The 23,175-nt window shown below is 45.3% G+C and overlaps 1 protein-coding gene across 14 annotated transcripts in view; it reads right to left on the minus strand.

Moving 5' to 3' along the window:
- Window positions 1–23,175, minus strand: part of Osbpl1a (oxysterol binding protein like 1A) — a 183,997-nt gene that overhangs the window by 49,391 nt on the left and 111,431 nt on the right. For all 14 annotated transcript variants that reach the window (XM_076554750.1, XM_076554747.1, XM_076554746.1 and 11 more), the window contains one exon: window positions 16,155–16,311. In XM_076554750.1, coding sequence (XP_076410865.1) covers window positions 16,155–16,311 — 157 coding nt within the window. The remainder of the gene's footprint in view (window positions 1–16,154; window positions 16,312–23,175) is intronic.

Raw genomic sequence — 23,175 nt, forward strand, 5'->3', positions numbered from 1 at the left:
ATACCACACCACCATATATGAAGCACACAGCTCCTTCCTATCTCCCCCTTCTCCTCCCTCATCTTCCTAGTCTTCCTTCCCCCTCTCCTTCTCACACACACTATTTTTTCAAAATGCAAAGATGGTGCTGCACAGTTACTTAGACTAAAATTGTATTGTCACCAGTCCTAAGGTCTATTGAACACACAGTTTCCATCAGGAATACAGAAGATGCTTAGTATATGACTCGAAGATAAACCTTACACCAGGGTTTCTATTAGTCAGGGCTCTTGGGTAAATAAACCAGGCCACAGTGCATTTACAACATACATTTCTTCTACTGTCAACAAGGACAAAACATACTCCAATATCACAGAGCAGGGTGCCCCAGGCAGTGTCAAGACACTGATGAATTTAAGTGTGTGTCAGTTCTTGAGAAGGAATCATAAAATAGTAATTTAAGAGAAATTTTAAAGTGTTCTCATCAAAACTTAAAACTTCTGCTTTAAAAATTAATAATTGTTTATTATTATTATTATTATTATTATTATTATTATTATTAAAATTAAAGGTCTGTTGTATCAGGAATACAGTGGATGCTTAGTACATGACTTGAAGATAAACTTTACACCAGGAAACAAAAAGTCAAGTTACCCAGTAAAATAGTTATGAAATGTATTTGTGACTGGATTGGTAGCCACAATATATAAAGACTCAATGATACAAAAACACAGAAACAATTTAATATAAACAAAAACTGCAAATGCTTCACAAAGACAGGACATGGTTAATAAACACGTGGGCAAATGGTTAGTGTCACTGAAGAAAAGCTCCCAAACCACTGAGCCGCACTGGCTCCGGTTGCGAACACAGATGCAGGTGAGGATGGGCAGCGGTGGTGCGCGCGCATGCTGACAGAAAAGTAAATAGCACAGCTACGGGAAACAGCACTGACACAGCTCTGGGGAGCCAAGTGTGCATGTCTCCTACGACCTGACGACTCTATCCTGCTGTGGAACAATCCTTTTCTACGCTACGAATATGTATTATCCTCATTGGTTAATAAAAAGCTGACAGGCGGTGGCTGGGCAGGAAGCTAGGTGGGAAAGCAGAACTGAGAATGATGGGAAGAAGGAGGGTGGAGTCAGGAGAGATGCCAGCCAGCCAGCCAGCCAGCCACCAAGTAAGCTGGACATGTAGAAAATGAGGTAACAAGCCATGAGGCACGTGGCAAAGCATAAATAGAAATATGGGTTAATTTAAGTGTAAGAGTTAGCTAGTAACAAGCCTGAGCTATTGGCTGAGCACTTATAAGTAATTTAAGCCTCAGTGTGGTAATTTGGAAGTGGCTGCTAAGACAGGAAAACTATGCCTACACTATCCCTAAAGGCGGCAAGAATGAAAAAACAGACCATAAAAAGATGTCTGTAAGAGCAATCGTAGCAACCTTACTCCTAACTTCACTGAAAAGTCCAGACATACCATCACAAAGAACAGAGATTAGCAACAGACATATTCCAGCAATGGCTTATCACTCACCAGTACAAAGGAAGAGATGCAGACACACAGGATGGATGGAGATGCCCCCTAAAAACATCATGGCGGGTGGTCAAAGCCAGATCTACACCATGCACTACATGATTCCATCTGCAATCCTGTTCAAGAATAATCTACAGCACCAGGAAAGGGAACAGCAGCTATCCATGAAGGGTGTGGTGGTTTGAATAAACTGTCTCCTATGGGCCCATAGGGACAGGCACTATTCGGAGCTGTGGCCTTGCTGGAGGAAGTGTGTCACTGTGGGGTGGGCTTTGAGGTTTCAAGGGTCCAAGCCAGGCCCAGTGTCTCATTCTCTCCCTGCTGCCTGCTGATCCAGATGTAGAACTCTCAGCTCCTTCTCCAGCACCATGTCTGCCTGCATGCTGCCAATGGACTAAACGTTTGAACTGTAAGCTAGCCCCAATTAAATATTTTCCTTTAATAAGAGCTGCAGTGGTCATGGCATTTATTCACAGCAATAAAACCCTAACTAAGACAGAGGGCTTGAATGAAAGGCAGTTAGAGGAATGTCCTGCAGTGAGAGTGTTCTACATCTTGATTGGCAGGTCAGATATATGTGAATGTACATTTGTCCAAAATCTCTAACATATGCCCTTTATTTAACAGTGGTTTGACAATCTGTTTTGTGTTGCTAAGGACAGAAGACTAAACTAATAATAAAGACTTTTACTTGGTTCATGGTCTGGAGGCTAAGCAGACCAAGACTAAGAGGCCAACACCTGGCAAGGACCGGCTAGTGGCACTGTAATATGGCAAAATATGGCAAAGGTAGCAACTGTATGAGAGATCTCTGAAACCTCACCCAAGAAGCTTCCTTTCGTAGAAGGTGGCAGCTAACACCAAGGCCCACAACTGGTCAAGGCGTGGAGAAATAGAATTAGACTTTGGAGTGCTCAGCCCTAAATAGAACATCTCACACACTGGCGGGCGGACACGCACGCACGCACGCACGCACGCGCACACACACACCAGCCTCAAGGACCATCCTTAAAGGTGGGGAAGGAGATCTTAGGAGCCAGAGGCAGTGGATGACTCCAAGGAAGCAGTGCTTTCCAGACACAGGGTGACACCCACCTGACCTCACAGTAGTTGTAACAGCACATACACGCTCAAGCCAGGAAACATCCCAGCGTGGATGGGGGAGGTAGGTGGAAGACCCACCCCTAGCTGAAGAGCTGTTAGTAACTGAGGGAGAGGGAGAGTTAGTTTTCTCTGAGGCTGTGGCCCCTGATAGGTCAACCACATTCCAATGAATGTCACAGCTCATCCTGAACCTCATGGTTTAAAAACAAGTGAGGACACAGAGCTGGGTAAGTATGGAAGGGTTGGATCTGGGAGGAGTGAGAGGTTTATGTGATCAAAGGGCAGATTTTAAGATCTGTGGATTTCATTCTACATGCAAGCCAAACAAACTGCCTAGTAATCTGTGAGTACAGATCATAGTTTGCAACCTTTTTAGTCTCAAGATCAATTTAAATCTTACAAGTTACTGCTGGCTCCAAAGGTTGATTTTCTTTTGATGTAGGTTATATGATTAACAAATCACAGAAAATTAAAATATTAAACCTCTTTAATTTAGCAAGGAAATGATTTAATAACCATAAAACCAGTACTGTTAAAAGCACATTCTCAGAAAAAACACAGACCAGCGTTCTTCTCTCGCAAAGTCTTTAATGTACAGGCTAATGAGACAACTAGATTCTCAGAAAGGTTTCTGCACTCCATCTTGGACCTCACACATTGTAATATATGTAATATGCGGCCTCCAGAAGCTGTACAACAGACATATGGGCAAAGGGTGTGAAAAGGACACATGTCTTTGTAAAACTATAAAAGGTGTCCTTGAAACAATCCCTAGGGTCCAAAGACCCCGCCTACCCCAACCATCTTTGTGGGGCTGGGGAGATGGCCCAAGGGGTGAAGAGGCTGGTGAGCAAGCTGAGGACCACGTAAAGCCCGGGGCAGCAGCACAAGCCTGCGAGGCAGGAAGAGGGTGCACACTCGCCCACGAACACCTCTGCTGTGCTTAGAGAAACTGGGGCTGTGTTATTATTGGTAGATTTGTTGGTGTCAAAGGTAAAGCAGCTTTCCTTCACTACCCAGAATTCCTTGAGCTCTATGCTAAGAACCTGAATATGCCTGGGGGGGATCAGAAGCCTGGGGGAACACTGAGAGGTGTGGCAAGACCCACAGAGTTTCCTCTCCTAATGGAGGTCTAGTGCTTCTTGGAGATAAATAGTTGATCCTTTGACACGACTCTGGGCATGATGATTTTAATAGACTGCATCTTCCTGGAACACCAAGCCGAAGACTGCAGCTCCCTGTAATACGGACTTGAGCAAAGCAGGATTACTAAACAACGAGTTAAAGAGAAGCAGAGAGGAAGAGGCAGAAGCACCCGCTGCAAACGTGCGCACGCCGTCCGGGGCTCTCAACTCTTCAGTCTAGCGTCCCCCCTTCCTTCCCAGAATGAGTAGTAACAACTTGCTTGTGGCGTTTGAGCTGGTTCAACACCCTGCTCTAGCTTCCTTTACGGACGTAAGATGCGGTAGACTGTTTCCCATCAGAGGGTATTTCTAGTGATGGAGCTGAAAGTGTCCGGCTCCGTCCTGCTTGATGCTGCACACACCTCGGGGTGCCTTCCTCTTCCTGTCTGACTGTCGTCCCTTTCCTAGTAGCTAGTTTCTTCTGCTGAAGACAACAGAGTTGTAAACACAGTGAGATCCAGCAGATCCCGGGCTGAGAGTCTGTTTCTGCGCAGCCAGGCTGTGTTGATTCTACCACAAAGGAAAACAGCCAAAAGTCTTGACTTCCACCAGTCCTGAGAAAAATGTGCTGTTATTGAAGAAAAGCAATCCCCATAAAAACGCTGTCATTTGAACCATTATTTGTGAATGCTCTGGGAAGTCGGTGGACGGGGCTTACAGGAAGAGGGACACTCTCTGAGGCTGTTTGTGAAGATGTATTTCCATCTCAGTCTTGTTTTAAAAGCAGCACCACTTCAAGTGTGTTTGTGTTTCCTTCTGGGGACTTAACAGCCATTTGGGAAAATGGGGCCAGTTTTTTTGTCAATCATTACATGGAAGTAGGAAACAGAATCAGAAGCTGAGGCAAATTACCTTGAGTTTCAGAATAGTATATTTCCCCTAGATATCTCTGTTATTCTAAGTAGCTACCAAAAAAAAGCCTAAACTTAAAATTAATTTGTGTGTGTGTGTATGTGGTGTATGTACAGGGGGAGGGAGTTCTGCCCCCCACCTTCTTCCTGTCTCAAAAGACAGGACACCACTGACCCCAGAGTTGGACTGGCAGCCAGAGTCCTAGCAATCAATCCTCTCTTGGCCAAGTCAAGCTATCAGTCCCTCAAACCTGCTGGAAGGATATAATAACACCTGCCTTACCCATAAGTCAGAAAATATTTTAAGAATCAGAAAGTGAGAATACAGGTACTTTAGAGACACCAATTACAGAGCAAGGTCAGCCATCATTACTATGCTCACATCGTGAAGAGCCCCAGATCTACAGTTACACCAAATAATCGCAGTCTCCACACCCAAGCAGACAGGTCCCCTGTGGACCTGCTGTGACTATGTAAGGTTCTGCTGAGCTTGGAACAGAAGCAGGCGAGGCCTGGCGGGTCAATGCTTGCCTGAGTCAAGAGCTCTCTTAACCTCAGGTCAGAAGCAGCACGTAAAGTCGGTGGCTCTCACCTATCTCAAGACCGTGGCTCCTCTACCTGCGAGGAGGGCTTCGAACAAGAAGGCTTGAGACACCGAGGTGCAGAGTCAATGCTGCTGTAAGGAACCCACGGTGTGGGACCCTCCCACTGCCCACAGAAGCCGATTCTGCTGAGGAGGCAGCTGGCCCTGCCTGGCTGTGTCCCCCATGTGGTACTCTGGCTCTAGGAAGACACCGCACATCTCAGATCTCACCAGAAGCTGGGCACATCCTGCTCTAACACAAAGCACCTGGCCTGCTTATGCCATGCTCTGCCGCATAGGGACCAGTGCGCACACTCAGAGCTGGCTCTCCTCCTTATCCATGTCTGTCCAGACGGCAGACCTGACTGCCTCCGTGCAGAGAAGCAGTGTCCACAGTGACAGGAGGTACGGCTGCCACACTCACAGCAGTGTCTCTCAGGGTTTCTGCGGTCAAAGAGGTCACTATTAATTTCAAATCCTGACACAAGACAACAAGCATGGATCCCGTCTTAGATACCCACAGTGTTTTGAGGAGAGTGGTGTATCCAGTGATGTTTCCCCCAGAAGATCTTAGAGGAACAGAGCAAACAAAGTAACAAGTATCAAAATAACTTCTGTGGTTTTTACAATGGCTCCTGTAGTTTTTCAACCTTGCAAATCCTTTTTGCTATCTGTAGTTTTTTTTTTTGTTTTTTTTTTTTCATGAGCTAACAAGCAAAGAAAACAAAACTGAAGAACTCTAGGTAGGTCCCCTGAGGTGGTTCTCTCCTGGAGGCAAAATTTAGATTGGCTCAATTCCAAAGGGCAAAAGACACTTGAATGTAATCCTGCAGACCAGATCCCGTGTGTCAGCAGACGTTAAGGTGCTCAACTAATGACTTAACACAAAATGTACCGAGTATACAGACTAAGGCAGACCATTAGAAGGCCATGTTACACTTAAAGGTACTTCCTAATGTTCAAAACCATGTGCTCATGAGTGTGGGTGGGGTGCAAGAGGTACCACCGCAGGTAAATAGAGCAAGACAATACGCAAGGCCAGAGAGAAGGGATGAGAAAGAAAAGAGCATGATGATATGTATGGAAATGTGTGCTTCGATATGTATTTAACGACGTCTTTCTTTGACACTGTGAGGACTGAAGTGCTCGCAACAAACTTGAAATAGAAACTGGGTATTTACCTAAGAGACTGAGAAGGTCTCTGGATCCGAAGGAGAAAGTAATGAGACCTCTGCCCAGGGAGAGGCAATGTCAAGGGACAAGGAAGGAGGCGCGGGCTTGCAGGCCTCCTCGGCTCTTGTTTACTCCACGCACAGCGCACCGGCGCAGTGCAGGGCAGAGCCCAGGCGCCTTCACCAGAGAAGGCTGGGCTCTGCTTCGGCACACCATGGAACGACATGGAAAGCAAGGCTAGCACACGAAAACCAGACCTTTTCATCTCACACTTACCAACAGAAAACAGTTATCCGAGGACCAATGCTTTCACCTCAGCTTCCCCTTTCCAAACCCACTCTCAAAGGACAAGACTAACCTCTAAAATGTGTTCAAAGCCCCTTCGCTTACACAAAAGGAATGAATGTGCCCGGCTTGGCAGCTCACACCTGCAATCCCAGCACTCTAGAGGAGGCGGTGGCGGGAGGGAGCACTGCTGTGAGTGCAGGACAAGCCTGGGTTACACAGTGAGAACTGTGACAGACAGACAGACAGACATGAAAAGTAAGCAAGCACCTATTCTTACTCCTGTGGACTAGCCTTCTGTATCTATGATTCAAAGGTCCCCAGATGCCTTGTACAGATCACCTAATTTAAGTATCAGCAGCCAGTAAGGTCAACTTTGTTGCTATTTTACAGACAAAGTTAAATTTCAAGAAAATTATTTCTTAGCCTATGGTCAAGAAAGCGGCACTAAGTGGGATTCAAACTCCCAAAACTCATAATAACTACACTATTAGCATTGATTGATATGTCTTCTTTTTCAAAAAGACTTACATAGATGAAGACCCAGAAAATTTAAATTTAAAGATATCATTACTTAAATAATTTTAGTAAACCTATTTCCTACAATAAGATAAAAATAGAAATTCTACGAATTATTTTTCTTTTTGAAAAGTCTGAAAAAAGCCAGATGTAATGGCACACAACTTTAATCCCAGCATATGGGAGGCAGAGGCTAGTCTCTGTGAGTTCCAGGCCAGCCTGATCTACATAGTGAGTTGGGGGACTGACAGGGGTACACAGAGAGATCCCATGGGGAGGGGGGGAGCCTGAAAAAATATATTCACATGGGAAAGCCAGTTTTCTTAATGATCACAAAAGAACCTGAAAATTGGTAAATTCAACATTCTCTCAAAAAGTGGGTAAAATGTTGGGGTTATTTACAAATCACTCTCAATTATGCTTCTGAACTCTAAACCACATTTAATTTATCACAAATGCAAATTTTAAAATGGAAGCATGTCTACACAACGTCCGCACAGCCATCTGTTTGGTTGCTCAAGAATAATCCAATTACAAACTAGGTGGAAAAAGAGACCTAGAACTCTGGGGTCACTGTACGTTCTCAAGTGGAAAAAGAGGCAAAGTTACAAAGTATCTTTTATCTACAGGAAAAAACGAAGCGGGATAATCAGCTCCAATGTCATAAACTCAAACAGACCAGAGGCAACACTCAGCTGCTTCTAACCAAGTTTCCAGGAAAATGGAGCAGGACTCTAGGTCTAGAACAGAAACTAAATACAGGCTGCTGTGGGATGTTCTGTACGTCCTGTGGGAGCCCGTTCTCGGGTTCCTCGTGGCTTTACCCAGCAGGTCCGCATAGAGGATGATTAGGACCACGGGCCTGAGTGCAGGTGTCTGAGATGGTCTGCACGTGGCTGTGCTGGGGGATGGTCTGTATGGCAAATGTGTTGCTCTGATTGGTCAATAAATAAAACCTGATTGGCCGTGGCTAGGCAGGAAGTATAGGCGGGACTAACAGAGAAATAAAAGATCAGGAAGGCAGAAGGAGTCACTGCCAGCCGCCCGCCATGACAAGGAAGATGTAAGGTACTGGTAGGCCACGAGCCACGTGGCAGGTATAGATTTATGGAAATGGATTAATTTAAGATATAAGAACGGTTAGCAAGAAGCCTGCCACGGCCATACAGTTTGTAAGCAAAATAAGTCTCTGTGTTTACTTGGTTGGGTCTGAGCGGCTGTGGGACTGGCGGGTGAGAGAGATTTGTCCAGACTGTGGGCCAGGCAGGAAAAACTCCAGCTACAACAGGCCTGCAAGGTGGCTCTCGAGGACACATGTGTACTGTATGAGTATACCTACTGGAAGTTGGGGACCGAGCAGATGGCTCAGTCTGGTAAAGTGCTTGCCTCACAAGCATGAGGTCCTGAGTTCAAATCCATAGAACCCACGTAAAAAGCTGGGTATGTTAGCCAGGCTTGGTGGCACACCTTTAATCCCAGCACTTGCAGAGGCAGGAGGATCTCTGTGAGTTCGAGATCAGCCTGGTCTATAAAGTGAGTTCCAGGACAGCCAGGGTTACACAGAGAAACTCTATCTCAAAAAACAAAAACAAAAACAAATAAAGCTCGGCATGCAAGATGGGAGGAAGAGATCCCTGACCTTTTGGCCAGCTACCCAGGCCTATGTGGGGAAGTTTCAAGGCAATGAGAGGCCATGCTTAAACAAAAGACTGAACGCAGCTGCAGAATGACACAGGTTATGTGCTGACCCACATGCACATGAGCACCTGCACATACTCACATACAAAGCATCACAAACAAAATGGAATGGACAAAGAGGAGTTCTCACCACAGAAGGAGAAATAAAGTAAGATATTTAAACAACTCTAGTCCATATATTCACACATCACTTTTGAGGGGAAGCTTTATATATCATTTTGTAAAGAGGTACTTATTAGCTTGTGTGGAGTGAGAGTGTGTGTGTGTGTGTGTGTGTGTGTGTGTGTGTGTGTGTGTGTGTGTGTGTGTGACAGCCTGAGGCTGATGTTGAGTAGCCTCAACCACTTTTCACTTTTTTTTTTTTTTTTTTTGAGACAGGGTCTCTCTCTCATTGAACCTGGCCAGAGATCGCCAGGGACCAGTCTGTCTCCACTTCTCTACCACTGGATCACAGACACATGCCATTGTATCCACTCTTTAAGTGCATACTGGGAACCTGAACTCAAGGCCTTCTGCTAGCATGGCAACATTAAGGTCATCTCCCAGCCCAGCAGCTCTTCTTAATAGAATCCTGTTAATAAACGTGAGGAGTGCAGGGTTAAAACAGCACTATTTTGTAGCTTCTAAAGAAACATGGATAAGGACAATGATCAACAATGGCCACTAAAATCATTAAGTTAAAAAAAGTCTGTCAGACACCTTTCCCATAAAACAGTCAGCTCACAAGGGCCAAACTAGGGAATCACTCTCAACACAAAATAAAAAGAAACCAGACAGCATGTACATTCTCCTGACTGATGTAGCAGGAGGTATGCCCTGCCCCCCCCCCCCCCCCCCCCCCGCCCAGTGTGTCTATGCAGTATACCACACCAAACACTACAACAACCACAACAACCACCACAACATCATCAACCCTCAGCCTGGTCAAACTTCTGAATAGAGTGGTTTAAAGGATGTTCAGGGGCAAAGCCCATGTTAAATGACACTCCAGGCATGTGACCAGCTATGACACTCCAGACTGTGGAACATTGTGCAGAACAAATAAAGGGTAAGAAAGCCTAGAAGGAGGGGAACAGAAAGCCTAGAGACTCTTCCAGCCATTTCTGCCAGACGGAAGATGTGGAACTTCTGGGTCCTTATCACTAAGTGACATTTCAGATCCAATTACTAAGACACAGTTATGAGACAAGCAGGGAAATTTGAAGACTAATTAAATTTGAAGATATTTAAGAAACGATGACTCATTTACGATAATAAATGGTTTGTGATTTAGTGGGAGAGAGTCCGGGGTATTTAAAGATGAAGAGCTCTCACTCTAGCAGCCCCTTGCTAAAGTGTAACTAATACAAAACATACTAGACTAGTCCTAATGTGCACACACACCATGCACAAAGCATTCCATGTTTTCTTTTCTGTCTTTGTTTTTTGAGACAAGGTCTCTCTGTGTAGTCCTGGAGCTCACTATGCAGACCATTCAGGCCTCTAACTCATAGAGATCCTCCTGCCTCTGCCTGGGATTAAAGGTATGCACTACCACACCTGGCACACTTCATGTTTTCTAGAACTAAGCTGAAAACATCTATTGCACAACACAATGATGAATGTTTACTGCAATGTGACGCAATATAAATTTTAATTATTCTTACACCAAAAATATGTATGAAGGTAATGCATATGCTAATTAGCTCTACTTAGCCATTCTATGGTATGCATGTATTTCAAAAATACCATGCTGTACACATTTATACAATTCTTTCAATTAAAAAATTGTGTCCTAAAAAATAAATATTAAAGCTAATACATCCCAAAGTTTAGCTTTAAAGTTATAGGAAATGAGCTGAAGTTTAGGCGAAACAAATGCATATGCATGATAATGATGCTAATGATAGATACACAGGGTTCAAAACAGTATTTTCTATACTTCTAGACAGGCTCAAAATTCTCTGCAATAAATTTTTAAAAGTTGAGCTATCCACCTGAAAAACTAGTCTTTATTTTTATTTTTCAGAGCCTAGATAAAGAACACCAATTCCTTAGCTATTTGCCATGCAGTTCATCCTAGCAGAGCGGCAGACTGCGCATGCCCCCAGTAAACTGCTCTCCCTGCCCACAGTGAGTGTCTGTCTGTTGAGGACAGGCTAGAATGAGCGCCCTCAGATGAAAGCACATCTTCACCATGCTGTCCTCCCACATGCCCACGCTGGGACAGACCTGTGGCTTTCTAACTGCTGTAAAGCCCTAACCCCACCCCCCCACCCCCCGCCCCGCAGGGCTACAAAGAGCACCAGAGGAGGAGGAGGGTAAGATAAAGGGGTGGGCCTGTGGCACCCTAGCCCCAGCCCTGCTCCCAAAGAGCAGTTTCTCCAATATCTTCTTTTCAGCCCAGCGTAGCAATGGGTGACTTCACCAAGGTATGGTGGCACAGTTTTCCTACAGGAATTCCTACCAATGAACAGCCCAAGCTAGGCTTATGATGACCTGTGGTGAGCTTAGGCCCATCCTGCTTTTTCTCCTTCCTAACATACTCCAAGTGACCTCACGGCCTTCCAGCTTGTTCCTAGGATAAGTTTTAAACTCAGAACCCCCATGACAAGTCCCATCTGGCAAGCTGGCCCCCACTTCTTGTGGAGAGGTTTCAGGTGTCATTTTGCAGATGCATTTCCTGTAACCTGAGTGGTCTGCTGAGTCTGAGGTCAGTGCTTCAGTGGTTGCCCTCCAATTTGCCAGTCCCTTCCAGGTGATCCATGTGCACTGGCCTCCAAGGACAGACACCTGCAACCTCCTGACTGGCCACATCAGCCTACCTCACAGTCTGTAGTTCCAGGTGATCCATGTGCACTGGCCTCCAAGGACAGACACCTGCAACCTTCTGACTGGCCACAGTCAGCGTACATCACAGTCTGTAGCTCCAGGTAATCCATGGGCACTGGCCTCCAAGGACAGACACCTTCAACCTCCTGACTGGCCACAGTCAGCGTAAATCACAGTCCTTAGTGCCCTCACCCAACCTCCACACGGCTAACAGGATCACCCTCACTGAGTTGCTACAATAGGCAGTTCCTTAGGACTCTATAGGGTGGGCTCCTGAAACATGTTTGTGCCCAGCTGGTTATGGGATACCTCACGCCCAGACTGCTTGAGATTCTTCCCTGTTCTCCCTCCTCCCATCCCAACCTCTCCCTTCCAGGCACAAGAGAGCACGGTCTCCAGTGACTTTACTGCTGCTTCCTGCTGTCCCTAGACCCTTCTACAAACCTGACTAATTCTGGGCAAAGTTCTTGCTCTTTCACTGATGGCTCCAGCAATGAGATATGATATGAACTAAATACTTCACTTCATATTTTCTCAATGTATTTGTACTTTCTGGAAAATACTGACATAGATTGTATGTTTCAACCTCTTTACTTCGGCTTGTCCACGAACCTGTAGAACAAAATCTTCATCTATGGAACACAAATGTTACCACATTTCCGTTCCTTCAGCTACCTAAGACTTCACATCAAAAGCTGTCATGGTGGGAGGGAAGGTTACTGCTGCCTACCTGGAGGTTCTGCCCACCATCTCAACATAACAAACCCTATGATCCTCAGCCACCTTTAAGACAAAAAGCTTCCACTTGGGAGGCAGAGCCAGACAGATCTTTGGGAGTTCGAGGCCAACCTGGAATACGGAGAGAGATCCAGGACAGGCACCAAAACAACACTGAGAAACCCTATCTTGGGAAAAAAAAAAAAAAGAGCGTCACTCAAATCAACAAGAAAGTGAACCTGAATTATTACCATCAGATGAAATAAACAATCTACCATTTCTGTTGTGAGAAATCTTTCTCCACCTTGAAATTATGAAGCTATTTTAAATTTCACATTTAGGTGTTTGGTTCATCTGAATTTATAATTATGTGCAGTCATTTCTTGGAATCTACAGAGCATCAGTTCTAGCGCCCTGGTTCCTCATATAAAAATCTGCAGATACTGGCACCAGCTACATAAAATTGGGTTCTATGTGCATAGAAACCTGTGTACCTCCTTCTGTATGTTTAAATGATCTCCAGAGCACTTGTAATACCTAACATGATAAAAAAATGTTAGAATAATCAGTTCAACATTTGAAAGTACTTTCTATGTATAGTAGCTTAAACCCATAGAAAATGAATCTGCAGATAGGGAGAGAGACCCACTGCTCCCCTCCCCAGAGCAGATGACTATAATCATTCCATACCAAGCCCCGTCTCCCTCCCCGATCTGCCATGCAAGCCTTATTACACATGACCAGCTTTCCTCCTCGTGAGTCTTGCCTACAGGTCTGTCTAGCTCCTGGAGAGGTTGAACTAAGTATTCTGTCACAGGCCTTGACATTTGGTAGAGAAAATGGCATCCATCTTTTCCTGTGATCTGGCTCCTGGTTTTGATTCTTCAAAGTCCTTTTTACTTCATATATACCTCAGAACCTACTCTCTAGTTTCCATGGAAAAAGAATATAATTTGAATTAAAATTACATTAGATCTACAGATCAATCTGGCAAGAGGACCTCTATGACAATGAGTGTTCATTTTCCATAAGTATCATTACCTTCTTCTTCCTGTATGAGTGGGTAGTATTTTTGGGGGAGGAGTAGCTAAAATTGATAAGGCTGTTACTTTCAGCAGATGCTCTAAATGTTTCTTTTCCTCTGTTGATAATTTACAAAAATGTAATTCTGTATGCAACAACCTTGCCAAATATTTTTACTAACTCTCATACTTCTTTATGGACACTATATGTCTTCTATGTAGACAAATATGCCATCTGTGGATAGTGACAATTTTATTTCTCAAGTTTTTTTGTGTTGTGTCTCTGGCTATGGGCTCTAAGAAAAGTAAAAAACAAAAAATGAATGAATGAATGAATGAATGAGTCAAGAACCCTGTCCACCTTCTGATGCTGTAATTGTCTTACGTCTCACCACTAAGCATCTCCTGTGGGTTGACACCGGAGTGTCTCCACTGTTGGGGTTTCCTGCAGTGCTTCCTAATGGGGGTAAGGTCATCACCAGGAAGGACCACGTGTGTCTTCTCCAACCTGCGGGTGCTGCTGAGACAGGAATGACATTCACAGAACCTCCCCTGGGGCCAGCACGTGCTGACTCTGTGCTTTGTGTCTGTTACTTTATATTGAGTGACATGTTGAACCCACAGCTAAAACTTGAACTAAGGGAACTATTTGGGAAAAGGTGCTGCAAGTTAAAAGATCAGAGCTCAAAGAAATTAGGTGCAAGTACGGAGAACTGCTCCTTTGGAATCCGGCCCGGACGACCAGAAGCCTTGCCAATGTAACCAACCACAGCGTGGAGAGGCTGAGCACTGACATACCGACTATGTACATCCTGTGTGTGTGGAGGGGAGGAAGGACTGTCTAATGAATGTCGTTGAGATTTTAATCATTTTTATATTAAATTTCTACTGGACAAAAAGTTTCATGAAATATTAGAAAAATGGTTGAAATACTTTTAAAAATTATCAGCATATCAGTTAAGCTGGGTTTATAATTAGTAAAATTTCTCACTTCTTATTTTTAAAAAAATTGTAATCCACATATACCCATATATCCACTGACTATAGGGGAGCCTTTTAAAACACAGGCATTTGAAAGCCTCCTGTCAAAGCTACCTTTCCCAAACAGGCCATTGTTAGGCTTATGACAATTTCCTAACTTCTCCACTTTTGATAAAACAGAGTAACAGAAGAGTGTGTCATACAGTTACAATTGTAATAGGATGCATCTTGCTGTATAAATGTAACTTTTCTGGTTAGGTCTCTAGTTACTTATATTCCTCTCCCTAAGACTTGGCGGGAGTTGATCTTTTCTGAACAATTCCAAATTGCATATTTGTATCCTTCTGTGTCTGACTGAGAACAGAATACATTAGTACAGTAAAATCACACTGGATACAAAATAGCTGCTGTCTTCTGACAGTGCACACGCAGAAGGGTGAAAGGTCAGAAGGGAATCCCACAGGCCACGGCACTGGGAGCTGCTGGGACCAGGCACCGTGCTCACTTGGGTATTTTAGTAACTCTATGTTAAGAACTCATTCATTTTTGATCTTCCCAAATATTTTGCTTGTTTTCTCACTGAGAACAATACATATGTGTTTGCTAAAAGGTTGTCTTCTCTTAGACACATGCATGGCATGTTGGATTTACTAGTAGGTGTTTCATGTCCTGGACACACATTAGTCCTGTGTTCCAAAGATACTAGTGCTAAGTGCAAAAAAGAGCTGTGAAGGACACTCCCCACCAGCCACACCACCAGTATCAGTGGACCACACTGACAGAACAAACTCAGTGAAAGAAAGCTGTTTTCATCCAGCTAGTTCCTAAGGGTCACATGACTTTTCAAGACATCTTAAAATCTATTTATATTCTAAAAAGAAATACAAACTAAGGTACGTTTTTAACAAGGGGAAGCACACATCAGAGCATTGGTGTGCACACTGGTCCTGGACAATGCTTGAGGCAATTGTGGTCAGAATCATGGTGTTATATGATCTATAGTATGAACACACAGAAGACTGTTCTGTAGAAATTAACCATTAGCATGTCCTTACAAAGAAAACGTGGTATCTTTCTTGTTGGTAATTTTATAAAATATGTCTCTCATGAACATCAACAAGCAGTCTACCACGCTGTCTGTGAACTTGTCAGAAACCAGAGAACTGCGGTGTCTGTTACATCTTGTCATTTCAGATTATCTCTAGCACTAGCCCATCAGGGGAATAAAACCAAACTAATGTTATTAGAGCATGTAAAATGGATGTGTTCAGCAAATCCTGGCCTTAGGAACAGTCTTTGTTTAAATTTAACTAGATTGTGACAGCAGGTTGGCAACATTACTATTCACTCTTAAAACCAACAAGAAGATCAAATGACCAGGAACCAAAATAGCATTGGGAGGCAGAGTCATGAAAGATGAATGATGAAATGGGAGCAGAGCATCAGCTTCAATGGGTGGTTCTGAGAACCTTACTCCAATCAAGGGCGGCTCTAGAAAGCCCGGCTGCTGCAGCAGGCCTGTGCTCTGCCCTGCACTTAAGCAGACAAAGAAAGAGGATTCCTGCGTGGCCCTGCCTTGGAGAGGCACAGCAAACAACACAAACACCCAACACCGGGGAGGAAGTAGAGGACAGCACTCGTTTTCGCTCCCTCAAGCCGTGCGCCAGCGACTGCTGCTGCCCAGGCCGCCGTCCACCGTCCACCGTACCTGTGCTTTTTGATGCCGTTGGAGAGCGCATCTCCCCCGCCACAATCTTTTCCTTCGGACATTCTGTGTTTTCCACTGCTCACGGGCACGTCGTTCTCTTCAAAGGAGTGTGCTGTCACAGCTTCCAGGCAAGTCAGGGACCCCTCGGACTCGGAACCTGTCACAGAACAGGCTCATGGTGAATGGACTGAACTTGGGTGCAAGGCTTCACTAACAACAAATATCTCCCTCAAAGCCTCGGGCTGTGAAACTCAAGCTGCCTACTTTGTCCTTTCACAATCCATCCGCAAACACCTCCTCAGGGATTTCAGAGAACCCGCTCCCACAGCGGCTCACATGGATTTATGTGACAGATGTACACTTATATAAAGTTACAATTAAACTGATTTTATATACTTAGAGGTAGCCAAAGATTGCTGAGTTCTTTAAGAAATCATATGCAGTCGTCTCCCACCCCCAAATTTCTATTCTCTTCCTTCTCAAGGCATCTTAACTATAGCTTACCCCCAAAAGGTTCAATTTTAAAAACTCATGCATAATGGAAGATCTACAGTGGCTACACTTATCAGAAGTTTAAGTCACATCAAATCCTGCAGTAACAAAAGGAAAGGTAATTTAAAACCACATGTGCCAACGCTGCCCTGGCAGGATTCATGTGAACTCTTGGTGTCCTTACATCAGTTACCAGGCAGGTGGTGTAAAGGTGGAAACGCCACAGTCCCAGTTGCCGAAGCACTCAGAAGAGAGCCATCTGCTTGCTGGGGACCGCGATGGTGATTCACTCCGGTACCATCCATGGCAACTGCCCAGACTTTCACAGCCCGAATCTCCTCTGAGCATCTCCAGGATGCTTTGGGAAGGTGAGACAAGGCTCTGGGTTATCAACACGCGTGTTAATAACCTCCTGCTCTTCGAGTGGGGTCTTAGGATCTGAACCCCAGTTTTCAGACTCCTTATTTAATAGTTTGTTTGGGCTCAAAGCAGTAGCCACTCACTCTCCAGAAAATGTCTTTACAGGAGGGCTCTGTCTACGGTAGAGCACCATTCAGGTGGTCAACGACTTTCCGTATGACCCCACCCCCTCTCGGAAACCTGCCTCACAAGGCTGGCACAACCCGCTTGATGTGTGTTAGTGCTGAACTCCCATCTGCTACATCTGAACTACAGCTCAACTCGGAAGCAAGGGGTTTGGGCTTGCTTTCTCCCTACTGCATGCTAGCACTCAGCTCAATGCGTGGAGTCTTACTGTGATCCCATTAGGTTGATCAGGAAGAAGCAAATGCTGGCCCACAGTCCTCGCTGCCTCGCGGCTGCTTACACCAGCAGGACACCTTGAGCCAGCTCTGTTCTCCCCTCACAGCAAAGACACACACTAGCAGTCCTCCCCCAGGCAAGCCCTCCCCCAGCCACTTTGCCTGGCCATAGTTTTAGCTCCTGGAGGTCAACTTTGGTTCTACAACTAGACAGAAACTCCCAGAAACTACTTGTAAGCGTTAAATTGTGCACGGCAAGGTGATAATATTCCATAGCACTGCCTTGCCCAGAGGTGTGTGAAGGTAAATGTTAGATCTGAAAGCACCGAGCCAAGGAGCTGCGGGCCCAAGCGTGCATCAAAGCGGGAACCACCGCGGAGAGAAGGGGTGCACGCCTGCCTCTTACAATTCGTTCACGTGTAAACTATCAAGAGTTAAACAATCTTGTCTTAGTGTGACTTGAAATGTACGTGTAGTTTGTAATTTAGATGTCAAAAATTAAAAAAAAGCCATCAAACTCTGGATTTATTCTGAAACGTTGCTATACACAGGACACTGTGTTTGAAATTTAAGAGACTCAAATGACAGGGAGGGACTCGCCTACTCAAAAAGCTTGTTTGTTTTTTGTTGTTGTTGTTGTTTTGTTTTGTTTTTTAACTAAAAAGCAGATGTTTGGCAAACAGTAAACAAGAGATAGCAAGAGCTTCTAGGAGCAAAGAGGTCTTTCCCCAAACAGATCTCAATGTGGTCAAACACAAGCTGGAGCCCCGCCTTCTTCACGTGTTAGTCATTTTAGGAATATGTACAGGGGCCACCATGCTCATCCCAGGGACACACAATCAGATGGCACCGCAGACCCTTGTCCCCTGTGGCTAGTGGTACCTGCATTCCTTGTCCTGGTCATCCCCCTGTTCCACCTCCCCACCTTCCCATTTATACCTTGCTCCCTATCCTCCCCATTGGGCCTATCAGCTAAAAAGCTCCGGCAAAGGTTACTACTTATCTCTATTCTGCAGAGCCCAATGGCCGCTTGTCGATCTTCCTAACTGTGACTCATCTGCCATCTGTGACACTGCTCAATCCACTCCTCCCTTTGTAGGAGCCATGTACGGGGCCGGCACATGAAATTCCCAGACGGTAAGATCTGGCAGCTGTCCACGGTCCGGCAGAAGTGTATGGTGTGGGAAATAGATGTGTTCAGTAAACTGTTCCAGGTACAGTAACAGAAGTCAGATCGGGGACAGTGGCCATAGGCAACGGTCTCCTTCAGGTGGAGAACCGTGTAAGCAAAGGGCTGTGGCTGCTGAATGAGCTGAGTAAGCTGACAAGAGGAAAGGGGAGAGGATCAAGTCACCACATAGGAACTGTCCCAGGCGAGACACAGGACGAGCCGGTGCGGGAGCAGCAAGATGCTCACAAAAGAGCAAAGGAAGATGTACACACCTAATGCAGAGGATGGAAAGGGAAAGCAGCAAAAGCAGGCAAAGGGCAAAGAAGACAGGAAAGGGGTCAAGGGATGACATCTTTCTGTTTTACATTAGGAGCAACTGCTTGCTGCCAGTGGATCCAAATGGATCTCTCATTACTTCTCCAGTCCATGCTTGCCTGCATGCCTTCATACCCTCTGAAACTGTAAGGAAGCCCCCAGTTGCATGCTTCCTTTATAAGAGCTGCCCTGCTCATAACGTCTTCACAGCAACAGAACAGCAGCTAAGACATGGGATGTGCCCTGGAAGGAGATGCTTCTCATCCCAGGCGCTGTTTCAGCATGTGCTTGCAGCATGGTATGCTGCTGTGCTGCTATAGGACTAAGAGTAGTGTGGCCAGCTGACCGTGGGCTGAAACCTCCAGAACCGTGAACTAAAATAACCTTACTTCTTTAATTATCTCGGGCATTTGTTAGTGACGGAATACCGACCAAATCAGATGCAAATGTTGACACACAGCAATGCGGTTGCACCCGATCCCACCACACGGCATATTTAAAGGGGCTGGTAAGCATGGTAAACTTTCTGCTTGTAAATTTTACGATAAAAACAAACAAACTCCCCAAAAACGCAGCTCTAAAGAAGAGCTTGTTATGCCACAGCCATGAGCTCTCTTCTGGTCAGCGCTGATCTCAGTACCACCTTCACAGATCACCACATGGAAGGATCACTGTTGCCACTGATTTTTCTACTAACATCTTTAAATGTAATTACAAAATGTTGATTTTAATAATCTGTAGTTAGATTCACAGCAGACTAGGCAGTATTTAGCTTTCTCCTGTATTTTCCCTACAAACACTTACGATCCTATAATAAGCAAATGGTTTTGAAGATTTTTGAGATGCCTCACTGATCCCTGAAAAATAGGGTAAGGGGGGATTCTTAAATTTCTGCCACCACTCCCTCACCATCTTCAGGACAATTAGAGCCAGAAGACAAGAGGGGGCCCTGGTGTGGTTCTAGCTGGGAGTCTACTCTGCCCAGTTCCTAATGGAGGCGGCTGTACTGTCATGTATGCTGCATTTTACAGAAAAAGTACCGGAATAAAACAGTACAGAGAAGCATTGGGTCAACACAACCACTGCCCGATTAAAGAAAAACAGTATTAATAGAATGGCTGAGACAATACAAAGCCCTCTAACGTTGCTTTTGATGAGGTAAGCACTCATATTAAAACTCAGAATTATTCTCCAGACATTTCAGATTGATTGTGGCATGGTGTCTTGGATATGAAGTATACTCTACTCCTGTGGACTAAAGACCATGTTCAGAGGTGCCTTTCAGAGAAGTGACTGGACAAGAGGATTCTACCTAAGCCAGTGGTTCTCACCCTTCCTAACACTGCGACCCCTTAATACAGCTCCTCATGGTGTGGTGACCCCCAACCATAAAATTATTTCATGCTACTTCATAACTGTAATCTAGCTACTGTTACAACTCACAATGTAAATATTTTGGGGAACAGAGGTTTGCCAAAGGGATTGCGAGCCACAGGTTGAGAACTGCTAAGCTAAGCGGTGGTGGTGGTGGTGGTGGTGGTGGTGGTGGTGGTGGTGGTGGTGGTGGTGGTAACTGTGGAAGATAGGCCTGACTGGAGAAAGTGGGCTGCTGGGGATGTGCCTTTGAATAACGTCTTTTATTCCGGGTACCTGCCCAACCCCCCTACTTCCCAGCCACTATGGGGTAATCATCTCCTGTCATGTTCCCTTGATGTTCTCACTGCAGGCCTACGGAAACTGAGCCAGTCAGCTCTGGCCTGGAACCAGGGGTAGAAAGGAAACTTCACCCTGCAAGGGGACTTGCGCAGGTACTTTGTCACAGTGACAGAATGTGACTGACACAGTTCCCTTCCTAACTAAAACAGGACTATGACTAGGGTACCCTGATGCCAACATCACTTCAGAGTGAAGAAAATCCTTGCCGCTGCCTTTTCAGAAGCTAGGTGTGTTCCAGGTGTTGACTAATTAATCCTTCCTACCATTGAAAGGCTGGAAGAACAGGTCAGAGTTCACAATCTAACCCTGCCAATAATTTTCCTGGGCTGTCCCGATAAGTGCTCTGGCATGACCTTTGAAGAGTAACCCACGAACAAACAAGCACAAAGCAGAAGACTTGGAAGACTGTGGATAGCGTCCAAATCATACTTCCTCCTCTTATTTAAGGTTCCAGGAAAGGGCAAGAAACAGAGGCTCCGTTTAAAGCTTTCATTGTTTATGGTTCCCCATGAACAGGACAGTGCTTAAACCGCCTGGATAACCCAAAGTGCAGCCTGAGTGTCAGCACCACAGCCCTGCTTAACAACAGATACAACCATACAAACTCAAAACTAGCACAGCAGTAAATGAGTGAGCAGAACAAAGCAAGAAAACTGGCCCAATCACATTTAAAAGAAATTATGAACTGAAAATAAAATGCCTCCAGAGATGGCTGACAAGAGACTGCTGTGGTAATGTACGAGGGGCTGAGGAAAGCACCAACAGAATCTTGGCATTCTAGACACCCTCCCCAGAGGACGTCTAAGGTCAAGGCAGCCACACTGCATGGCGGGCTTGCGGCAGCACTTCCCAAAAGTGCTCTTGGTCCCTAAGGAGTAATCCGGCACTCTTTTCTTCAGCTTGTAAGATCTTTACACATAGTTGAAGAATTACATGAACTACAACATGTGGGTTGGGAAACCTTAGTGTACCCGAGTACTAAATCTCAAGTTGCCCTCTTAGTCTTGATTGACAGCCTTTTTCAAAATCCTTTTCAGGAAGGTCACAGATGCACTGAAGTCCAGTTGCAGAGTAATTGTACTTCGGAAGGGAGTTTCATGTGACCAGTAAATCAGCCTGTCACACGCTAGCTAGAGGACTAGCTTCAGAGACAGTTTTCAAGGATTAATGAGATACGGCTCATGCCCCCCAAGTGTTCGACCCTCACTACAGTGGAAGACATACAAAACCACATCTGTAAACACACGTGTTTGAGAACGTGGGGGACCTAACTTGGGGAGGTCAGGGCCAGCTTCTGAGAAAACATGACACATAAGCTTCAGTGGTGTGTGTGTGTGTGTGTGTGTGTGTGTGTGTGTGTGTGTGTGTGTGTGAAGACAATGTCGAGGCAAGGCAGAACCCCTGGTGTTAGTAAGACTGCCAGGTGCTAAAGGGAGGTGGCCAGGACGGTGAGGCTCATTCAGAGAGGAGAGCAGCCACGGGGAAGACAGGGTCCTCGGAGACTGGTGTTGCATGAGTCAGGTCACAGAGTTTGGATTTGAACCCACGGGTGACAGGAGTTGCTGGAATAGATTGCTAGCTGGTTAGAGGTCGCAGTGTGCCACAGCCGGGCAGCTTTCTCTAAGCTCACCAAAATGGAAACCTCTCCTTCCCCAGCAAGGCTTCCTGCCCTCTACCTGCCCTTATCTGAAGAATGTCCCTGGGCCTGCGGGACTGACCTTATCTAAAAGCTTCTCTAAACCAGATGCCTGATTCATCTTTAGCTTGACCTTTGGCACAGATCGCTGCTGAGAAGACCTGTGCTAGGAGCTCTGCTATAGGACCCTACTGCCACATAGTAAGCCTTGTGATAAGAGTGTGCCACTTAACGCAAATTAGGGTTTGCCCCCAGGCTCCCCAATCCTATATGTTCCTCATACTCTGCAATAAAATTGAGCTGGTTCACCAATGAAATTGAGCTGGTTCACCGGAATCTGTCTCCTGGAGGGCTGTCTCTATTTGTGCTCATGGGCCGTGTACAAAGCTTTCTGTTGCTCCTTCTGCCTCTTTCCCTTCTCACACTGATGGTCAACAGGCCAAGAGGGAAAGAGGTCCCCCACAGATGGCGCCCAAACAGGGACAATGCTTTTCAAAGCTGTTTCCAGCTGATCTGAGACAGGCTGTCAGAGCCCAGGAAGGCTGGAGGCTAGTCAAAGGCTGGTTTATCAGAAGCATCTGATGAGCTGCTCCAGGTGAAGGGACAGGGAGCATTTATATCAGTTGGACTGGTTCATATTAGCTTTTAGTAAGTCCATAGCTCAGTAGCTTGTAATTTGTAGGTGTTCCCTGATGGTGATGGTCAGCCAGGTGGAAATCTGTTAAGATGCAGGCTGGGCAGAAGCTCAAGTTTAGGAGCTTAAGAAAAAAAGAAAGATCTTCCATCTGGAACCCTTTTTGTTTGGTTTGTTGACGGGTGGATGCAAGCCGTATGACTTTGATTCCTTGAAGCTTATATGAATTTACTTTACCAAGGAGATAAAAAGTTTAGATTATTAGCATTACCATTGTATTGAAATCCACATTGTAG

The sequence above is a fragment of the Peromyscus maniculatus genome, chromosome 19 (genome assembly GCF_049852395.1).
Source record: "Peromyscus maniculatus bairdii isolate BWxNUB_F1_BW_parent chromosome 19, HU_Pman_BW_mat_3.1, whole genome shotgun sequence".
NCBI lineage: Eukaryota > Metazoa > Chordata > Mammalia > Rodentia > Cricetidae > Peromyscus > Peromyscus maniculatus.